The sequence below is a fragment of the Dermacentor variabilis genome, chromosome 4, assembly GCF_050947875.1.
Source record: "Dermacentor variabilis isolate Ectoservices chromosome 4, ASM5094787v1, whole genome shotgun sequence".
NCBI classification, from domain to species: domain Eukaryota; kingdom Metazoa; phylum Arthropoda; class Arachnida; order Ixodida; family Ixodidae; genus Dermacentor; species Dermacentor variabilis.
Genome location: NC_134571.1, coordinates 204,361,503 through 204,384,537, shown reverse-complemented (window position 1 = coordinate 204,384,537; position 23,035 = coordinate 204,361,503). Strand labels below are relative to the sequence as shown.

At 44.8% G+C, this 23,035-nt stretch overlaps 1 protein-coding gene across 1 annotated transcript; it reads right to left on the bottom strand.

The window, feature by feature from the left end:
• Positions 1 to 12,556: 12,556 nt before the first annotated feature.
• rb (adaptor related protein complex 3 subunit ruby) lies at positions 12,557 to 16,479 on the bottom strand. The gene has a single exon (XM_075690834.1). It carries the CDS (start codon positions 16,304 to 16,306, stop codon positions 13,130 to 13,132), a length of 3,177 nt encoding a protein of 1,058 aa, XP_075546949.1. The 5' UTR covers positions 16,307 to 16,479; the 3' UTR covers positions 12,557 to 13,129.
• Positions 16,480 to 23,035: the final 6,556 nt, after the last annotated feature.

The window sequence follows — 23,035 nt, the reverse complement described above, 5'->3', positions numbered from 1 at the left end:
CACTGGAAAAATTTAGGGGAACTTTTTCATCGTTGTAGAGCAGCACATTCCTAGTGGCACATACCCAGTCACCCAAGTTGGCAACAAAAAGGTTCATTGAAAACCAGCACAGTCCGAATGGCTCATACCCAGTGTTCCGAGTTGGTGTTAAAAAGTTTCTTCGAACAGCAGTATCCACCCGGTCCCACATCTACACTGACCCATGTCAGCGTGAAAGAGGTTCATTGAAGAGTGACATGTATGTACACGTTGCCATATACTTAGTGACCCAGGTTAGTTCGATGGTTAGTTTTGAACCCTGTTCCCTCAGGACAGCAGTTTGATGTGCTGCCCATTTGACCACATATTACTCGGTAATCCAGGCAGGTATGGAAATGGCTAGATAATTACATAGATAAAGCATAGCCCTCGGAAAATGCGTTATAAGGTTGCTAACACAACAATGAGTTCCCATTGCCCCACTGAAAAGTGCCCTTATTGAAATGTTGATTCAGGGTGAGGTTTTCCTTGTTTGTGAACTGTTTATCAATTGGCCCAATGTGTGCTGGACAGCCAACACTGCTAGTGAGTATGTACTTTTGTGTATGCCTTGCATTCACAAAAAATATATTTGTGTCAGAGTAATTAAAATCTGCTTACAGGCTTTGTGTGCTATGTGTGTTTTAGGTTGATGCACATCAATTGGAATGCATGTGCAAAGTAACTGCCAAAATTTTGCAATAGGCGGGAGGCTTGTGTACATGTGTGCACCGCACAAACTGCGTAGTCGCCCCAGTCGCTAGTACAGCAAGCACGCTCAAGTGAACTTGCCCAAATGCCTTTGCACACCCTTGCCAAGCCCTAGTTAAGCCATGTCACTAATTTCACTCACTTCCTGCCTTTTCCTAGATAATTTGCAAGTGTGAAACCCCCATGCACTGGCAAGCGCTATAAGCTATAAGTTATAATAAGCTATAAGATATATATATATATATATATATATATATATATATGTATAAAGCCTGACAGGCAGAAATTGAATTTGCTTCACTTTGGGAAAAGCTCTGGCACACTGTGGGAGGTAATGTCCAAAGCAATGGCACTCAAGAAGTGAAGGATTGTAGCCAGCATAGCATAGCCTTTATAATAGTAGGCCATTCTTGCTGGCTAGTTGGTTGAAACTGCGCAAAAAAAGTGGACACACAGAAGGAACACACAATGCACCACGAGTGCAGAAGCCTATGCTTTGATGACCAAGAATAAACAGCTGGTACTCTGCACTCGTGTTGTACTGTGTGTTCCTTCCGCTTGTTCTCGTTTTTTTCGGGCAGTTTTAACTTTCCTTCATGCCTTTACAAGCCTGCTGCTGTTTGAAACACTGTCCAGGCATGAATCAAAAGCAAGCAAAAGAAAGAGCAAGATTGCACAAGCTATTGATATCACAGTTTCGCACATTGGTGCATTTTTATAGCATACTTCAATGACACAACAGAATGCACATATGATTCTAAGGCTGCTCATCAAGTCGGAGTACCACTGAAAACGACGCAGTCACATGTATATTTGATCACATTTGCAGTCACAGCACAGTGAGTCACGCACATGATAAGTGAACACGGTTCTGCAACTCCTAAGTTGAAGGATGCAGCATTTTACTAATTGTGTACTCCAACTTGTTCAATGAGGTGGTGCAAGGACAGAAGCCACTGCTTAAATGGAAGGTAGTGAATGACCAAATTTCACTCGGAAGTTTTGCAACCAGTAATAGTACTGGAGGACTTTTACAGCACTCTGCCAGCCTTATATTCGAAGGTTTGCTTACTGAAAAATTAATAAGGTTTTGTAATACCTCTTTTTCAGATGATCTAATGCTGATTTCAGCCAGCTGTCGCAGAGGAACAAAGCATATTTTAATTTAAGTTGTATGTTCGATGCAAAACTCTTATTCAGACTAATTTCACTTTGTCGAGTTGGTAGTGGAGAACCACATAGACTACAATTTTCTTGAGACAGTTCTTATATAAATGAGAGGTACTAATACATTTATTTGTGAGCTGCACGCTTCGTGTATGTGGTGCCGTAATTATTGTAAGTCTGGTAACTACCATTAAATTACAATTTTGGCTTAACAAATGGCTTGTTTTTGGCATGCCTAATACTTTTGGCACGCCTAATAAGCGCCCTAAAAAAAATAAGCGGGTGGGAAGGGGGGTATAGTTAGAAATTTGTCACTCAACAAACCAAGAACCTCTGGCTGCAGCTTTCAGTCAGCGTGCACTGCAAATTATTGGCACCTGCCGTGCAAGATAGCAACACTGGTGTTCAGTCTACTCCTTGGCTGAATGGATTTAGTCTTTTGGGGCATCCTTCTTTAATAACTTATTTTTCTTAAATGTGCCTCACTAGCTGTAAGGTGTTCTTATGGGAGTTTAAGGCATGATAAGATATAACAGCACGGCAGAGCTGGACTAAATGCAGACGTGATCACAGAAGTACTGTCTCGCAACTGATAGGTAAAGGATAAAGGGGAAAACGAGACATCCACCCGTCCGTAGCAATTGCTACAAAGGAAACCCATACGGGTTCCTCGAAAGAAAAGCCTTGTCTCGAAAGAAAAAGTGGATGTCTCGTTTTCCCTTTACTCATTGCTTCTCTCCACCTTGCGGGTTTCCGCAGAACTACTACGTCGCAACTGATAGGTTTATTTAAGAAGTGACATAGATAATTAATCAATACTGCGATGACAGATGCACTTATGTTCTAAATGAAGGATTTGTTCAGAAAATAACATCAATAATTAAGCAAGATTACAATAAAACCAAACAGATTGCAGTAGAAAGAACACCTGGTATGTACACTCGGCAAAAACGACACAATATACAAAAGCATATGAAGTCAACAAAAACATATGTAACTTAAGTTTTTGTTATGAACTGTGTAATCTATATAATTGAGGGCTAAATCTGCAATGAGTTTCTGTGCATTGTCATAGCAACATGTTTGTATGCCACGATATGGAGCCAATGTCTCGTGATTGCATGTCTGTTATCACTCTTGATAGCAGCTATAATGGATACAGTTCTATGTCTCCTATTGGAGGATGAGAACTAAATCCAGGGCCCATGAATGCAGTGGAGTGCGACCAAATGACAAACATTGAAAGAAAATAGGCCAGGAAATTGTGCTCGTGAGGTTAACAGAAATTTCAATGAGACAAAGTGAATTAGAATCCAAAATTATGGGCTTAATAGAGAAGACCAGCATTGCAGAAAGTCATATTGCTTGGTTGGAAAAATTGAAGATAAACTGATGGCTAAACTGGATGAGTTAGAGAATAGAAGGTGTAGACAGAATTTTCTCTTTTTCGGGGTGCCTGACAGAGAGCATAATGAGACATGGGAAGCGTCTGAAAAACTAATTAGTGGAATATGCAAAGATGGGATAAAACTTGATATTTCGGTTGAACGGGCTCATCGCGTAGGTGATTTCAAAGAAGATAAAAACCGGCCCATAGTAGAATGCTTATCACGGTGAAAGGCTAGAAAAAACATCCTTAAGAGCACCTCCAGACTAAAGGGCACTACGTACAGCATCTCTGAAAATTTCTGCCGAGCGGTGCAAGGAAAAAGATGTCAGCTTTTGAATTATGCAAAAGGAAAAGGTGAAAACAAAGAAAATTGTGCTTGCTTGAGTTATGATAAATTGATCATCAATGGGCACGCGTTTGTCTAGGATAGCAATATGCGGGTGCCAGTTCCACTTCAGGCACATGCATAAGTGGATACAGGCAAATAACACATTGCGAATTCCGTTTGCCCCAAAGATCACCCAGCGCGTAGCTCGCAGCCTGAACGGCTCTCTGTCCCGCTTGTAAACTGTCACAGCAAAAAGAACAAAGTCGAAAGCCTAATGTCTTTAATAGCCACTGCTAAATCTCAGATCGTGATAGGCACAGAATCGTGGTTAGACAACACTATACCTAATGTAGAAATCTTTCCACCAGGTTTTACTGTCTACCAGAAATATAGGCATGGACATGGTGGGGGAGTATTTATTTTGATATGAAATGCATTGTGAAGTACATAAATTTTATTCGAGAGCAACTCTGAGTCTGTCTGATTCCTTGTGAAATTATCCAAAGGAAACAATGTGGAGTATGGGACATTCTACAGCCCACCCGGCAGCAGCGACACATTCGGATTGCTGTCTGAGATGCTATCTCTTATGCCTAGTAGTATATTTCTAGGGGGTGTTTTTAGTTTGCCAGGCTTCAACTGGAATTCCGGATGTGTGGCTGGTAACAGGTCCCGTATTTACGCAGAGTTTGATGAAGAACTACTTGGATTAAATGGGCTGAAGCAGTACATGCTGAAACCTACACGAGAAAATGCAATTTTAGACTTAGTACTCTGCTGTTTGCCCAGGTATTAGTGATCACAGGGCAGTTGTCATAGAACTTAACATTAGATGAGTACGGATGGCACAAATTCTGCAAAGACAAGTGTACAGCTGCAACAGAGGAGACTATGCTGTTATTAGAACTGAACTTGAACGTTTCTTTTCTACTTTCCAATGTCTGTCAAATGCACACTATCTGTTAACTTTACGGTCAGCATTTCGCAACAAAATACTTCAAAAATATTTAAATAAAAACAGAAACCTGGTTTAACGTAGAAATACGTAAACTTATAAGGAAAGCGATACAAGCGTATAAATATTTTTCTCCCAACACCAGTCTGGCAAATCAGAAACACTTGATACTGAAGATAAATAATTTACTGAAAGCAACAATTAAATCTGCGAATAATACATTCTTTGTGAAATTAAAGAGACACGTAAGAGAAAATCGTTTTGGAAATATGTAAAAAAGAATTGAAAAGAAGACTTATCTATACCTTATTGAACTATTGACAGCAAAACCGTGCCATCGGACTACCTGAGGGCAGACTGCTTTAACCAGTATTTCCAATCTGTGTTTTCACAAGGACCTGCTAGGGAGACTTCACTTCCGAATAACACCAATCAGAGCAATATGATGCCAGGCATTGAATTTGATGTTAGTGGTGTCGATTCTTTATTACATCATTTAGATGCAACTAAAGCAATGTATCTGACGGAATCTCTCCAGTGATCCTTAAAGAGTGTCAGAGCATCACTGCTCTGTACTTAACCATCATCTATAATCTCTCCCTTGAAACAGGCCTCATCACCAATAATTGGAAAATGGCAAGTGTGGCACCTGTTTTTAAATCAGGCAATAGAAAACTCAGGGAAAACTATAGGCTGATTTCAATAACGTCAATATATTGTAAAACATTCCAACGCTTTTTATATAGTCACATATTTGCATTCCATGACTCAAATTCTTTCTTTACACCTTCCCAGCATGGATTCCAAAAAGGTTATTCCTGCTACACACAACAAATAGAGTGTCAGCATTTCATATCCAAAGCCATTGACAACGATAGTCACGTAGATGCGGTTTTTACTGATTTCAGAAAGCTTTTGACACTGTGTCCCATAAGCTCTTAGATATAAAACTTGCTGTGTTAAATGTAAACAAAACCTTCAAAATTAGATACAAAACTACCCAAATGAAGAACCCAATCTGTCATTCTAAACAATGCAAAATCTTCACCAATAACTGTGTCTGAGTATTCCTTAGGGAAGCATACTGGGGCCCTTGATATTTTTAATCTACATAAATGACATTGTCTCAAATACTAAATCACCCACAAAACTAATTTGCCGGCGACTATGTGATGTACAGAGAAATTACTACTAAAAATGAAATAGATACTTTGCAAATGGATTTAGATAAGGTAGCGAAATGGTGTAAAATATGGAACATGAAGTTAAATACTAAAAAGTGCAGTAGCAAAAGTGCAGTAACTTAAGTGGCAAGCTTATTGACATGCAGTCAAAATACAAGTACCTAGGAGTTTATTTCACCGAATCACTCACTTCGCATAAGCAGACTGACATTGTTGTATCAAAAGCAACACGCAATGTGCGAAGTTAAGAAAATTTTATACTTCTTACATGTCAGAACAATAGATGATTATGCTTGTGTAATATGGGATCTCTATCAAGATTACCCCATTTAATAGATTGGAAAAACTACAGAACCAAGCAGTAAGATTTGTTTGTAATAATTAGAGCATGCACTCTAGCATTTCGGACATGAAGGCCACTTTGGGATGGGATCTGCTACATGTACATAGGCTGAAGCTAAGGCTCAAACTACTGTGCCAAATATGTACAACAGTCAGACAGGTATCAGTTGCTACAACTATCTTCTGAAACCAGATTACATATCCGCTCTCTGTACAAAGCATAACATACATAATAACTCATTATGCAAAAAAGGGGTGAGGCGTGCAAACAGGACACAAGAGTAGAGAAGTGGACAACACGAACACCGTGTTCTCTACTCTTGTGTCCTGTCTGCACGCCTTACCCCTTTTTTGCATAATGAATCTTTACCAACTAGCTCAGCTTTCTGGCATTCTAATACATAATACCAACAACAAAATCTCAGCCTGTAACTGCAGAACAAGTACTTTTCAAGTGAAGCTTGCATTGCCTCACTCGTGTCGGCATCAGCGTTGTACAAAAAAAAACTCAAGCCGCACGAAAATAAAAATTGCTTGGCGGGCTGCGGATTCACACCACCGACCTCCAGTTTGCAAGACCACCACACTAACCGATTCAGCCACTGTTTTTTTTTTTTTTTTTATTGTTCAGCCACTGTCAGTTCATCATACGCGCCCTTTAAAGCAGGGTTTTATATGCATGAAGAAGTAGACACAGCGCAAGGCACGAGCCAATCGCAGGCCGGAGGAGGGAAAGGGTGTGATAGCGTGTTCGCTCGCCTCGTGCCCACCGTTTCCTGCCAATTCACGCCCGACAGTCAGATGGGGAGGTTGCATTCGGTTCATTCTGCCGAAGAGCAGGCTGCGTGGAAGGAACGGCAGCAGCTGGAGTAGGCCATGCATTGTGCGTTCGGCTGAAGAACAGGTGGCGTTTGAGGAACTCGCCCGAGAAAGGGTTCATCGTCGACATGCCAACTTCGCCATGAAGGTGCGCAGAGCCGAAGCATTGCAACAGCAAAGAGCCACTGATCCCGAGCTTCGCTTTCAATGCCCGTCTTCACAGTAGTGGAAAGGCCGGAAATTTTTACTACTTTTTTCCCCAGATCAGTAAGGCAATGGCACAGGTTATCAAATTATATATTAAATGTGTCAAATAATGAGCTCTTCTATTCTATGCTGCAATATCGCTCCTCTAAAACAATTGCACATGCTCTGTCTCCTGAAAACCTGTTTGTTTTCACCTTGTATGCTTCTCTCTAAATGCTATTGCAGTGCTTTGCTTGTCAGTATGTTTGTGCAAAGTTTTTTTTTTTTTTACCGGTTGTATTTTGTTCCCCCTACGTAATTCCTTTACGGCTATGTAAATATTCTGTAAATAAATCAATAAATAAAGAATAAAACACCAAGCTGTGAAATATATGTACATTATTCTGGTTCCTTGTGTCTCTGGCTACCCAGCCAGTGTTTGGATCGCACCGCTGGTACGATCTGTTGGGAACTCGGCGCTGACGCCCGTGGTTGTACCTGGGTCGCAAGCCCCAAGGGTAGCGTTGGCCTGGCGGCCTGGGGTACAACTGGAAGCATCCGAAGGTCCCGGCAAAGCAAGAGTCGACTGGTAACAACAAAACAACTTGTTTATTTTAACATCGCAAAGAGTTGGCGGTCAGGTTGACCGAAGTAGAGAGACGGGAGAGCACTTTACTCAACAGAAGAAATCGGAGCCCTCTCTTTGGCGTCCGGGGGCAGCTGTTTTTATACTCTCGCAGTTGAGGGCAAGAAGGAACCCCTCAATAGACGAGCACGTGAACGTACAATGTCGTAGCGCTGTCGTAGCACAATGTCGTAGCACAATGTCGTAGCACACTGTCGTAGCGCTGCCGGTCGGGCACAATGACTGTAATGAGAGGGTGATCCCTGCTTTCGCATCGCCCGGTTCAGGCACAATGACTGGAAGGAGAGGGTGATCCTTTGCGGTCGCATCGCCGCAGTCGCGCCTGGAAACACCTGGCGGGGAGCGTTGCGGCGACGACGATCGGGCCAAAATGTCTGCCGCCCCGCCGCAGTCGCGCCGGCAAAACCACGTGTCGCAGGCGAAACGCAACACCAGCCACCAATGGCAATCTAGTATGGCCACAGCTACAGCAGTTTCATATTTTTAATCATGATTAAAGGTATAAATGAGTGTCATTATTAAGTGTTGCTAACTTAAACATCACCTAAACTGAAGAAACCTTAAGGACATATTATGTTTCCTCCTGTGAGAAAGCAACATTTGGTTAACATGTCTTTTTTACCTTGAGCAGTGATGAAAATTGCTTCCATGATTTCTCTCATAAGTCGGAGTTTCTACTGATGCCATATGTTTCTGATTGAATATAGTCTATAATTGTACATCCACACATGCCAAAAACTAACAGCCACATCCGATGTAGTGCTGATATTTCTTTTCTATATAACCATCAACTGACCCAGACATCAGTCCTTGTGGAGATTAATTATTCCTTTACTTTTATAACATCACTGTGACAACACTCTCTTTTCTCTTTTTTTTTTTTTTTGCCGACTTTGTATGTCACATTGTTATACAAGATGTAGGAACTGTTGTAACCATAGCAGGATATATTTATGTTCGCGCACCATTATGACAGTAGTGCTGCGCTGTGTCGTCTGCTAGCAAGAGCATGCCCGAAGCCTGCACTTCCAGAGTAGCAAGTGCAGGAGAATTGTGAACTCATGCAGAACTTGCCTTGCACTAAGTCAAATCGAAGAGCACAATGCATAGTGCATGCGTTGTACTCCCTCGAACTAGCGTAGAAAGTGCAGCCAAGTCAAAGAGACCAATATTGTGTGCTTTTACTAGATACAGACACAAAATGCTCAGAAATCCTACATTTTCTCAGATCCTGCAGTCTGTATAAACTTTTCAACTCCAACTGTGTGCAGCAGCTTTTCCCTAAAGATATATTCCTCTTCTGCTGCAGTCTGGTGGACATACAGCGGACCCGCTCCGAAACCTCCCGACTTATCAGAAGAGGCTCAAGGGCTGCGAAAGGATGCCACACTGGTGCTTTTAATTGCTCTTTGTTTCCAGACACCATTTATGAAGGAGCGAGCTTCTGAATACGCACTATCATAGGTTGCCAATCAGGAGCACAGTTTCAATTATTAGCAAGTAGTACTGTTTAGTGAAGGAGTTGCATTCAGCTTTTTGTCTTTCTTTTTCTGTAATTATCCTGCTTAGTATGATAACTTTGTTCAGTCATGTTGATGCATATTGGTAACAGACATAATATCCTCCACTTCAATAACATGTTGACGGCACTGCAGGTTTCTGGAATAAAGGACTGCTGTCTGCTGTGAAAGTAACAACACTGTGTGGAAGCCCAATTATGGATTCATGCAGTTAATAAGACAGGCAAGAAGGCAGAATACAATAAAAGGCATACAGCTTTGTGTGTGATGGCAGATTCCGCCACCCCACACCGCTTCATAGACATCAGGCAATGCTAGAAAGGCTAGCCTTCTCTCACTGCTTGCATTCATGACAAAAGATAGTGCACGACTTTAAAAAGAAAGATATAGGTAGTCATCACGTAATTTGATGTGACATTATATACCATACTTTATGTTGCAAAATATGATGTAATTATTACACGAAAGGCATCGCAGATGTGAACCCATTTACCATTAACGTGCGGAGCAACACACTTCTGGGACAAGCAACCATGGCACCCTCACTTCCAATCACGATCAAATCATAGTATGTTACGAACAGGAAGCACGAAGGCACACAAATACATGATTTGACATACCGTATATACTTGTATAGGAGCCGCCCTCATGTAAGGGCCGCACCCCCACCTTGGAGGGCAAAATATCTGAAAAAAATTCAAAACGTCTGCTGGAAAGTGAAGTTAGTTCCGTTGCCGCTAGATGAAGCTAGCTGTTTTTCCATTGGCGCCGCTCGGACGGCACAACCGCGCCATTATTTCTTTGCGTGATGCATCGTCCCAACTGTGTTGGCAGTGTTTCCAGTCAGATCGGTGGCATTTTAGTTTCTAGAGAAGAGAGCCCTGTTGGGGCCAACGCTGATCAAGGACGATAGGCCGGCATCCGGTCATTTACTGCAGCGTTCTGTCATTTACTCATCTGTTACCCTCTGCTACAGTTGCAGAAATAGTATGAACCTCTAGTGGGCCGTCATCGGTCCAATTTGTGTAAGGGCTGCACCCAGCCAAGACTCTACACAAAAAAAAGTATGGGCCTTACACGAGTATATACAGTTGCATACAAAGTAGATATACCATAGTACTTTTCGCAGACCAAGAACAACTGCACCGCGAAACACAAGGAGCGAGACTTCCGTGACCCCAATACTTGCTTAGCCTCTGCAGCATTGCCTGCAAAGTATGAAACGCAGTGTAAACCACTGTATAGGGTATTTTTTAGCTTCACAAAATTTTTAAGGCTTACTTGTGGCAGCTAGCACTAAGTCCAACTATTGCTCTAAATTACTCGATGAGGCAGCTATTGCTACCACAAGAAAAATGCTTCACGTAATAACATAATTATGCCAAGTTTCTAATTACTTTACGGCACATATTTCAATCTACAGATTGATTGCAGCTAGCGAGTATGCCAGGCACATCAAGTTGGAACGAATTCTTAGGATGCTTCAATGAACTGCCAAACTCGCAGTAAGAATGCACCGTTCTTCCACTTACTTTTCTAAGGAAGTGCAAAACTGGACGCCAACACATTTTGCTGGACACTTTGAAAATTTATATCTCAAAAGTGGCATAGTCCTGAGAATTCATTCCAAGTCAACATGCCTTGCATACTCACTAGCTACAATTCATAGATCAAAATATGTGCTGTAAATTTAAGACATAAACAGCATTATATTAATTATTCAATTAGTAATTTTGATTTCTCTTAAAATTAACGGCCACCTCCCCAAGTAATTTAGATAAATGTTCAGAATTGTAGTGCCACAGGCAATTAAAAAAATTTGGTGCAGCTAAAAAATATTCCCGGCATACTTGGTTCCTGGCGCCATTAGCTTGGGGCTGTTACACGACCCCAAGTTAATTAATCAATTCAGGTAATTCATCAAGCTAATTCACCCAATTCATCAATTGTGTGCTTGGTGACATGAAATTGACATGGTTGTGAAACACCGAACGCATCTGTACGATCGTTTTCATACATATTAATTGACTGTAACACCATGCATAGGTCATTATTTGAAAATGCCAGCATTAGCTGCGGGAGATGGCAGCATAGCGATGGTTCCATAAAATAGCCTATAAGGAGACACACCACTAATCATCAATGCATAGCCTAATCAGTGGATGAAGCACCATTCTGAACTACAAAAAGGCCCTCAAAGAACAACCTTCGGAGTAGATCCCAAGTGCTTACGTGCAATCACTAGAAAGTGTCCAGACTCAACATCACATCTTTTTATTGTGACAATTATATGGACACTCCAAGCATATTTCTGCCGTCGGCGTCACTGTGAGACTCTGTACAAAGCCCAAGGGTGATAAAATCGTTGCCGCGCGCTGTGTGTGCGAGTGACAGAGGGCAAGGGTTAGCCACTGATCGGGGCTCAATCTCGCGCGCGTAAGAGAGAAAAACGGGGTGGAAGCACGCCCTCTTTTGTCGCACTCAAGGCTCCAGGGAGGGGAAGGGAGGGGGGGGGCATGCAGCCGCCTGAGCAGCTTTACCTTGAAAGCCATCTGCAATGGGGACAGAGTCCACCACGCTGTTTTTTCGCGGCTTAGTTTGTGTTGATGTGAAGTGCAGCAAGAAGGTGAATTCGCTCGCTGCTCCCACGCTTCCCAACTCCAGCGTTTTGACAGCAAGTTTCCACAGTCATCGAGTGAGATGTGTCCATGTTTGCTTGTGTGCACGTGACACCATGCTTGTTAATTTAGCTAGTATGCCTATGTTTACAGGTTTATACGGCCAATAAAGCTACTATCCTTACTTCGTATAGCTGTCCACTAATTTGCTATTGCAATCCATGCTTCGCCTTTCAGGCGAAACTGTGACTTCTTATGTTTATTGTTCCATGGACTAGAATCGAAGATTTCAGAGACTAAATTTGTCATAAATCATCACGACTGCTGTGGCAATGTCTTTTGCTGTTAGGTTTCATAGATTGCAGTGAAACCTAACAGCCAAAGGGATATCTATGTTACATGTCAATGTGCCACTACAGGCATATTTCTCTGAAATGCGAAGCTACCAGTCCAAGGATTTTTGAAGCGACAGAACCTTAAGGTATCCTCAACAATGGATGTTACTCATGAACTGCGTGCTGGTTTTGACAAGAACAGTGTTCTGTTCCCCTAGTGAACCCATTCCCCCACCCCAATTGGCAGCTGTCCCATTTTTTACATTGTGCAAGACCATGTCTGCAATCATAGGTGACTGTCGTTTCCATTCTCCAAAATCTGACACACAACACAATCTCTTGCAAAATATACACCTTTATATGCTATCAATCCAGCCTTATTACAAAGTTCATACTCCTTTTAGAAACAATTCGGGCCTCAAGCTCAATAACGGCTTGTTAAGAACCCAAGTGAGTTTCCGGAAAGGTCAGCTGCAGCATAAGAAAGCCGGCACCAGCTGTCGTCAACCACAGATTACATCATCAATGGAAGTGCAGCTAGTGATTCTTGCAGTGCTCACAGAAACTTACAACAGTCCACCAAGAGATTCCAAAACCCAATTCAACGACAGAAAAATTCATAAGCTGTTGCAGCTTCCAGGAATGTGTACCACAGTGAAGCAATCTTCCTTTAGTTAGCAGAAGTGGTATAGATAGCAAAACCCAGGGCCAGTGGGAAGCACTCTTAAACGACCACTAGACCCCACGGTGAGAAAACGAGGCCAATTCATGTTTGATCAGCTCGTGCTTCCACACAATGGCCAGCTATTGCTTGCACGATAACCACGAAATTCTCAACATGTCTGAAAACTGACAGCAAAAGTGCAGCTATTACACCTGCCTAGCCTAGCCTAGTGCAAGATGAGTTCACTCATGAAAGGGCTGTGCGAAGCTCTTGCATCAGCATAGAGCCAACAACCATCTTGTCACAGTTCACTGTAAGTGTGGCCTTGGCCGAGCCCTGCGGAAGACGCACAGTGACTAACACCAAGGACCTTGAAGCCAAGGTCTGGCCTGCAAAGCGCACCCATCCGGGCTGTTCATCTTCGACAGCCAGCACGTTTGCAGCACGATGAACACGCTGCCGCACTTTCTCTGCTACGTCTGTCATCTTTTCGAGACTGCAGCTGTGTTCATTCATGCCTCGCAGCCTTCCCTGCTGGGCAAGAAACTCGTCGTGGTTGATGCGCACTGGGCGTAAAATTTCGCCAACGGGCGGCTGAAGTGTCAGCATATGTCGCGCACCATTTCCTATAACAACCTCCAAGGTCACTGGCTGAGTGCTGTCACCAAAATCTATGCCCAAGGTTGCAAGACGTGTGGCACCAGGTGCCAAAGGTTCAGATGCTATGCCTCGAACCTCAGAGGAGATGCCAGGGCCAAGGCGGTCGGTAATTTGCACCCCCAGCAACTCCTCGTCACCGTGGTTAGCCAGTGTCACTTCGACAGAAGCCATCTTGGGCGAGAAGAGGTGGGGTGTCCGGCTGAACCTGTAGTTGATGGCTAGACCGGCTCCAGACACCTTGTTCAGCAGCTCTCTCCACTCAGCTGGCACATGAGCAGGTGTTGACACGGCAACAAAACGAGGTGCCTCTGTGCGTCCTGCCACTGCTGTAGATGCCGTGGCATTCACTGGCTGCAAGGTGGCAGCAATGGGCGCAGTGCTCATGTCGTCCAGGTCAAGGAGGAGGTCCAGGTTGCTCCTCGAAGCTGGCACCTTTTTTGGCTTTGCCACTGGTGCTTCACTGCTCGAACTGGATGTATCCGACTCCTCACTTTCACTGCTCGAACTTGCACTCGAATCTTTTGCACTCTTTATAGCTGCAGTGCCATTGACGTGACTGTCACCAGAACCAGATTCATCTGAGCTCTCACCAACTCCACTCTCCTCGGAGTCATCCGATTCAGTTTCACTTCCAGAAGCTGTCTCCTCGTCTGACGACCCATCACTCGAGCCTGAACTAGATTCGTCTGCTGAATGACTTGAGTCAGTCTCAGAGTAAAACGACTTCTTTTTGACCACCTGCTTCTTCTTTTTAGAAGATTTCGCCTCCTGCCACACCGAAGGAACTTCCACATTACGCACCGATGTGTCCGGAGCCACCTCCGGAAAGTCTGGGAGCTCCTGGTAACCATTAGCCTTGCCATTGATAAAGTGTGAGAGTGAACCAATTTGGTAATGGTCTCTATCTTCATATTTTGATTGCAGCACAGGTGCTGGCTTGGATGCCAGCAGAAACTTCTTGGCATGCTTGTGAAGCGCACCACCAGTGTCACCCTGAGGCATGACCAACTGACGCAGAAACCGCACCCTGTCTCTGATGTCATAGTTCGGGTCGTACTTAGCAAGGCTAAACACATACTGTGTGATCAGCTTCGTCTGCTTTGAGTTTGTCAAATACAGCTTAGCAGCAAGGTTCAGTGTCTGCAATTTCACAATGTCTTCCTCCTGAATAAATGTTTTGGCCACCTTCCGAAGTACGTCAGGAGCAATCTTGGGCACACGGTCGGCGTATTCTCCCAAAAGCCACAGGATAGAAGCTCGTGCCATAGGAACCGCAATGCTGTCCATGAGCTTGGCCATGTGGCCAATTATGTCCCGGTGCTCAGAAGGCTTCATTTGAAGTAGCTTCTTAATGACAACTACACTTTCCGCAACGACAGCTTCATTCCTGTTAGAGAGCAGGGCCACCAAACCATTAAGGCAGGTGTCGGCCACCTCGGGGATGGTGCTGGCACAGCGTCCGATGGACTGGATTGTTGCTGCCACAAACTCAGTGTCAGAACTCGCCACATAGGTCTGAAACTCGCGCAGTATCACCGGCACATTGGTCTCTCCAGCCAAGTTGGTTAGAACTTCCAGTTTGAGCAACTTTATGTGTGTAGGGTCGCTCGAGCGCACAAAGAAGCTACGCAGGAATGGCTCGAATAAGCCACGACATCGAATCGACATCGTGGCCACGTTGCTCAGGACGACTGTCTGTATCTCGCGGTGGCTTCTGAGCAGCCGAATCAAAGACTTTACCACCAGCGCTACTTCCGAGCGCGGCGCAAGGTGATAGTACAGCTGCGCCACGGCCATCACGACCGCAGAGTTCCGGCTCTGGAGCAGGGGCTTGCAGTTGCGCAGGAGAAGGCGCAGGTCCGGATCTATGCCGGGGCCACGGTCTTCGTCGTCGTCCACGCCTGGCCGACCGGTGTCGTCTGCGTCGTCCGCCCCGGCAACTGACGAGGAAGCGTTGGGGTCGACGAATTGCGTCCTCGCGTAGCGGGTCAGCATCAGAATGATCTCGACCTGACCCCACTCTTCGACGTCGACGAGCAGGTTGCACAGCTTACGATAGTTCCGATGCACCAGGTCGATGCGCTCGGGACACACTTCATCGAAGGCCATGACGGCGCTGCCGACCACCAGCGTCGTCTTGTCGGCGAGCAGCTTCTCGATCACTTCGACCAGCTGCTCCTTCTGCTCGGCATCGAGGCGGTGCAGCTTGGGGATGGCGTGCGCCGCAGTCTTGCGCACATATGGCGACATGTCGCTCACGGCGTCCTTGATGGCCAGCATCATGATGGGGACGATAACGGGGACGCGGATGCTGGACAGCACGCGCAAGGCACTCGCACGGATCAGCTGGTTGGGGTCGCGCAGCGCCCGCTGGAATGTCGAGATGGAAAGCAACGCCAGGTCCTGCTGCTCCTCCGCGTAGCGCACCAGGTAGACGTAAACGAGCTTCTTGACTTCGAGGTTCTTCGAGACTACGTTCTTAACCACGGCCGGGAACAGCTCGGATGCGTCCTTACCCTTCGCGATCATGCCAATAATGCGCTTCATGGCCTCCAGCTTAAGGCCGTCCTTGCTGCTGTCCAGCATGTTCTTGAGGTCCTCATGCCGACGCAAGTCCGAGGAGAAGAACCCCGGAACTGCCTCTGTCGCTGTGGCGGAGGCGGCGTCGCCCGCCTCGTTGGGGTGTCTCGATGCCATGGCTGACATTTGGCCGCCAGCAGATGGAGAGGTTACTTGATCCTTGTAAGCCCACGAAGCTATCATATCCACAGTCACGCAACGCTACCACAAAACCCCGCTGGCGAGCTCCGAGCCTACGAAGGCGGCAGGTCACGCCCCGGGTCACACGAAGCACGCGAAAAGCTACCGGTGGCAAAGCTCTTATCACACGCTCGCAGCCATGATCATCACCGATTCACAGCGGAAAAGAGAAGTCACGGGAGAATGACGTGTGAGCACGGAAGCGGAAATCGGATGGATGGATGGATAGATGGCGGCTACACTCTTTGTAACGGGCGGCGGCTGGCGCCACCTAGCCTTTTGCTCCCCCTCCTATTTTTTCCCCTTTCTTTATATCCCCTTCTCCTTAAACTAGTTTTCACTCCCCTCCTCCCCCCAAAATAACTATCTAAAAAAGGATAGGAAACATTAACTCCCCGATTTATGGTATTATCTCTCCCTTGACTTACTCCACCAATCCTCTAGCCTCCCATTCGTTATTGCCATTCTTTTCCCGTCTATTTGCCCTCGTTCCCCGAGAAAACCTAATGCCCCTTCCATATCTGCCACTGTTCCCTCTGCCAGAGTCGGGTGAAGGTCTGTGCATCTCAGCACTATATGCTCTGTTGTCACCATTTCGGCTCCGCAAGCTGTGCACCAAAGGTCCACGTCTTAAAATTTAGCCCTGTATGTTCTCGTTCTCAAAACCCCCGTCCTAGCTTCGAATAATAGTGAGCTGCCCCACGAGTTATCAAATAAGAGCTCTCTCTTAATCTCCTGTTTTTGTGACCTATACATAGATAGCGCTGGCATTCCGAGCATTCTTTCTTCCCACATTTTTCTTTCCGCCTCCTTCACCTCCTTTCCCACACTAGAACCACGTTGGACCCCCTCCCTCGGCTGTAGGTATCTATTCCTCAGCTTCCTCGTTCTGAGTGTCCACTTTGTGTTCAAACTATTCATGTATAAATATTTGTACACTTTTCCTGCCCACCCTTTTTCCTCCAGTGCTGGGAGTCTCTGTTCATATTTTAGCTTACTTATTGCCTCTCTACCTTCGAATGACGTCCATCCCATGTCCTCCTGCACTCCCTCATCAGGGGTGTTCCCGTGCGCTCCTAAGGCCAACCTGCCTACACTTCTCTGTCTCGTTTCCGTGCATGCCTGAACTTCCGATTTCATGCACAGTACTGAATTTCCGAATGTGAGGCCAGGTACCATAACCCCTTTCCATACGCCCCTAACCACCTCGTACCTATTATAGTTCCATAGTGCCTTGTGTTTCATTACAGCCGAGTTCCTTTTCGCTTTTTCAATCATAATTTTTTACTGTTCTTCCAAGTACTTTTTGCCCTCGTTTAGCCATATGCCCAAATACTTGTATTTTTCAACATGATCAATCTTAGTGCTTTGTATTTCCAATGGTTCCCCCCTTTCTTCATTGTATACTATTGTGGAGAGGAGGGAGAAAAATTGGGACTGCAGTTCAGTAGAGAGAAGTCTGGGATAATAGTATACAATGAAGAAAGGGGGGATCCATTGGAAATACAAGAGCATGACAAAGGGCAGCGCAAAGCCCGTGTACGATACATTGGCCACATGCTTGCAAACATCCCGGAAACACATAGGCGACGGACACTCTGAAGTCCTCCGAGCTGTGATACAACGGGCCCGAAACATCGCCGGAATCATCTTGGGGACCCTGGACTGAGGGTTCCTCCCACACTGCTCTCGCCATTCAAATATTATTAATAAAGATGTTTTACTCTCTCTCCACAAATGCTCATTAGTTCCTGTAGCCCTACTCGGGTGTCAGCAAGCAGTACAATATCATCTGCATACATCAGTCCAGCTAGTACTTGAGCTACCTTCTGCCCTTCCAGCATATAGCTTATGTCGGTTCCTACTGTGCTCTGTTCTAGTCACTTTTCCATTTGGCTCATGTAAATCACAAAAAGCAGGGGCGACAAAGGACAGCCCTGCCTGAGACCTCTTCTTATTTTAGCTGGCTTTGTAGTTCCCCCTCCCATCTTATCTCTACCTCATTATCTGTATAAACTTCTTGTAGGAACCCAATCATCTTTCTATCTAGACCATATTCCCTCAACTGGTTCCATAACTTTTCTCGGTTTACATTATCATAGGCTCCTTTAATGTCTAAAAAAGCTATCTATAGCGGCTTCTGCCTGGCTGCCGCTATCTCTATGCACTGTGTTATAACAAATAAATTATCATCTAGCCTTCTGTTTCTTCTAAATCCATTCTGCAGTTCTCTCAAGATCTCTTCACGTTCTGCCCATTCCTCCATTCTCTTTTTCATCATCTGCATTGCTACTCTGTATATGACTGATGTGACAGTTATTGGCCTGTAGGATTTAATGTTGTCCTTGCTTCCCTTACCTTTGTAAACTGATATCATTCTGCTTGATTTCCAGTCCTGTGGAACATCTCCCCCTACTACTATTTGTTCAATAAGTTGTCGTAATTTTAATTTACTTTTCTGGCCTAATATGCTTATCAATTTCATAGGTATGCCATCAGGTCCTGTCGCTGTTCCCACGGGGACCTTGTGTTCAATTCTGTCCCATTCCTTACTTGTCATCCCTCTGTACTCCTCCTCTAATTCTATCCTGCTGTTGTCATTGTTCTCCATTTCACTACCCACTGGCTCTGCAAATGTTGCCTCTATTGTTAACCTAATATATTCCTGAGCTTCCTCTCCCTCTACCTTTGTTCCTTCTGGTGTGGTCAGTGAGTGCTGAACCACCTCTGTCTTCTTACTCTGTTGCCTTATGTGTTCCCAAAATTTCTTAGAGGCATTTCTGACTTTTTTTTCGTATCTCTAACAACCACTGTACCCCAACTTTTGCTATCTTGGCTTGAATTAATGCCAATGCTTCTCTTTTCATTGCAAGGTAATCCTCCCATTTTGTCTCCACCTCTTCTGGTGTGGCTCCCCTTTTCTTTGCTGCTCTGTGTTTTCTGCATGCATCTTTGCGTTGCTCTATGGCCTCCTTAACTTCTCGGTCCCACCAGCTTTTCGGTTTATGTTTTCCCTGCTTCCTAGTTTCCTTATCTGTCCCTTCTCTAGCTCTCGTTTAAAAATACCTATTAACTCGTCGTATGTCCATGCCGTTTGCGGTTGCTTGGATACCATGCTTTCAATGTTTTTCGCCACTTCTTGTAGCTGCCTGTCCTTCAATTTGCTCATGCCTTTCCTTTCTTTAGTTTCTACCAGTGGTACTGTCCTTCCAAAACTGATTTTGATTCGTTTGTGATCACTCCCCAGGCTTTTTGTACCTTCCTCATCAATTTCCATACATCCCAACCGTTCATACAGCTTGTGGGACATTAGGCAGTAGTCGATTGTCGAGTGGGTGTTATTTCTTTCCCATGTTATTTTTCCGTCGCATTTAATTTCAGTATTAACTATCACAAAATCATGAGCCTCACAAAAATCTACTAACATTTGCCCTGTTGCATCTGTCGCCCCGTCAACGTATTCCAAATGTGCATTCATGTCCCCTGGGATGATTATCTCCCGTTTCATAGGTAACTCCCTGACATGTCCTTGGCCATACATTTGAAATGTTTTGCATTCTCCTCTTTCGACTCATTCCCCGTTTTCATATACACAACTCCCAGGATTGTCTCAACATTCCCTACGGTGCCCTTGAGCCACATGTGCTCACTGCAGCTCTCCCTTACCCTTTCCCAGTCCTTTCCCTTCACTAGCACACCAAGGCCTCCTCCTCTGCGTTCATTCCTTATCCTGTTGCACCCTACCCAGGTGTATCCTGCAATGAATGGTGGCTCTTCTTCATCTCTTAAATGCGTTTCGGCAACTCCATATACCTGAAAATTTTCCGTTTGTAATTGTTGTTCTATTTCGTCCCACTTAATGCGATTTCTTCCCCCCTGCATGTTGATAAACCCCACATTTACTGCCTTCTTCCTCTTCCTCCTCCGTGCTCCTGTCCTGCCCCCCCCCTCCCCTGTCCTTTATCTTTTATGTTTTGGCATGCAGGGTCGCCGTGCGTGCCTGCAAAAAAGTCTGAGCCCTACGACCCACCCTCGTTCCTACCTGCCATCCCGCTGGCGTAGTGTAGTGAATGCCATCCGGGCCGAAAGGGGGGAAGTTTTTCCCCCCGATCATTCTGTTCCCCAATTGGACTGCCGCGTTGATGATGATGGTAAAGTGGCCAAGTATTCTGCGATGATGAGTGCCATTTTTTAAAGTTTGTACCAGCGTTTGGTGGCTCAAGGCAGTAGTTGAATTTATAATAGTGCTAGCAATATAGTGCCTGGAAGTATACTCTAAGCATTCTACTAGCAACGTCAGAACATGTTTCTAAACTAGCATATTGACCTTCCGTCGTCCGTGGGCATTGATATCGGTGCTATTTTTTTTTTTTTTTACCTACAATATAGCGCTTAGAACGCACTATATCTACACTACCTACACTTCGTGTAGGCCAGTGTAGTGTCGGGCAGAGGCTAGATGACGTCGTGTGCTGCATTTGGCGTTGTCTGCTCGTCACCGCACTTCGCCGGACTTCGCACTTATTGGCTGCGTATACGCCCTCGCCTGAAACTGAACGCCAACGTACGAGTTTCCTTTCATCAACAAAATCTAGACAAACTGCAGCAACACACATCGCGAATGCACAGTGCGCGAAGACAGCTTTCTAGCGCGGAGCCTGAAACAGCCCGCACCATCCGTATGTAAGATAATTTTATCTTCTTACATGGATGATTCACAAGCTTCCTCTGTGAATATTCGCTACCGTCGTTGCAGCGAATATTCACTAACGTCGCTATATCAGCGCCGACAGTCACAGACAAAATGGCTCCACGCATTTGCAACTCCAGCCTGCCGTCTGCTGCCTACGCTTATCGAAACCACATCTGTGTAGAAAGTGTAGTTTTCATGCTACTCTACAGCTATAATACCGGTGTCACATGAACATTTTTGATCGCAATCAAGTCCGATCCGGATCGTAATTTTCGACTGCGATAGGCTCCCCGCACAGCTTGCGCAAAGAGTAAGCCAATGATGACCGAGAAATTCGATCCAGATCGGGCATGACCGCGATCAAAAGTGCGCCGTGTGACGCCCGTATAAAAAAATGACTTCGTGTAGGAGGGCGGCGCTACACGTTTCTACACCAAGAAAAAAAGAAAAGTCCACTTTCCATACTATAGCTACACTCGTATATAGTGTAGGTAAAAAAAAAAAAATAAAGCCCTATCTTTATGGCTCGGTATACGGTTCACATTATTCAACCTTTAATTGTTCTCATAGCCTGTTTGTTCGCTACTCATCTTTCGATAAATTCTGCCTACTACAGCTGTCGGCACGTTTTCTTCTTCTTTCACTCTACACTCTTAAAACGGCGGCCCCCATTTGGGGTGTATATTTGTCCCACAACGATAATCGTCATCTGCCTTGCTTGAGTTTCCTTTCCTGAAAACTCGATGCTCGCTATACTTTCCTGTCGAGAATGCTGCGTCACACTGATAACGCGCATGTCGATCGTGACTGGGAAGTGCCGGGCTCGCAGCATTAAAGAAAATGAAAGGCAACGCGGGCAACGCGGATGACGATTGTTGTTGTGGGCAAGATATAAGCCCCAAAGGGTGTAAATTTTTCTATGAGTGTATATACACTCTTAAAATGGTTGCACCCTTTGGGGTGTATATTTGTCCCACAACAATAATCGTCATCTGCCTTGCTGGCGTTTCCTTTCTTGAAAACTCGGCGCTCGCTAAATTTCCTGTCGAGAATGCGCGTGCCGTTCGTGACTGGGAAGTACCGGGCTCGCAGCGTTAAAGAAAGGAAACGCGGGCAAGACAGATGACGATTATCGTTGTAGGACAAGATAAGCCCCAAAGGGTGTACATTTTTATAAGAGTGTAATAAGAACAGTTTACACCCTTTGGAGTGCCCCTTCTGCCACACAATGATAATCGTCATCTGCCTTGATGTGTTTCCTTTCTTTAACGCTGCGAGCCCGGTACTTTCCAGTAACGAACGGCATGCGCGTTATCAGCATGATAGCATTGCCGACAGGAAATATATATAGAGTGATTCTTCTGCCGACACTATCGTATCTACCACCGAATAAGATGAATTTGTGTTGATTACTGAAAGTCGAGAACTTAGGACGATTATATGTAAGGATTATGTTCATTGTTCATTCTTTTTACCCTTCGTCATTGGTTGTTGTCAATTGCATCAGAACATATGGCATTCGCATGGCATGTCTTTGTTATCGCCCTTTCTTTCATAAAAAGCAACTGCGTATCATTTACACATTTCCGTATATATATATATATATATATATATATATATATATATATATATATATATATATATATATATATATATATATATATAGTTCCATTCTATGCGCTCAAGTTTACTGCGGTGTGCGGTGGTGTGGTTTTATGCAATGTCTTTATCTTGCTTTATTGCTATCTCGTGGTCAAGAAAAAAAAAACTTCATTATGGGGTTTTACGTGCCAAAACCACAATCTGATTATGAGACACGCCGTAGTGGGGGACTCCGGAAATTTGGACCACCTGGGGTTCTTTAACGGGCACGTACCTAAATCTAAGTACGCGGGTGTTTCCGCATTTCGTTCCCATCGAAATGTGGCTATTGCAGCTGGGATTCGATCGATCGCATGACCTCGTGCTTAGCAGTCCAACACCATAGCCAATAAGTACCATATTCGATGGTCATTATATGTCATTTTACACAACCATAC

What these genes read in the sequence shown, in the direction of transcription:
- rb (XM_075690834.1), bottom strand. Translation starts at nt 16,306, where the DNA reads ATGATAGCTTCGTGGGCTTACAAGGATCAAGTAACCTCTCCATCTGCT.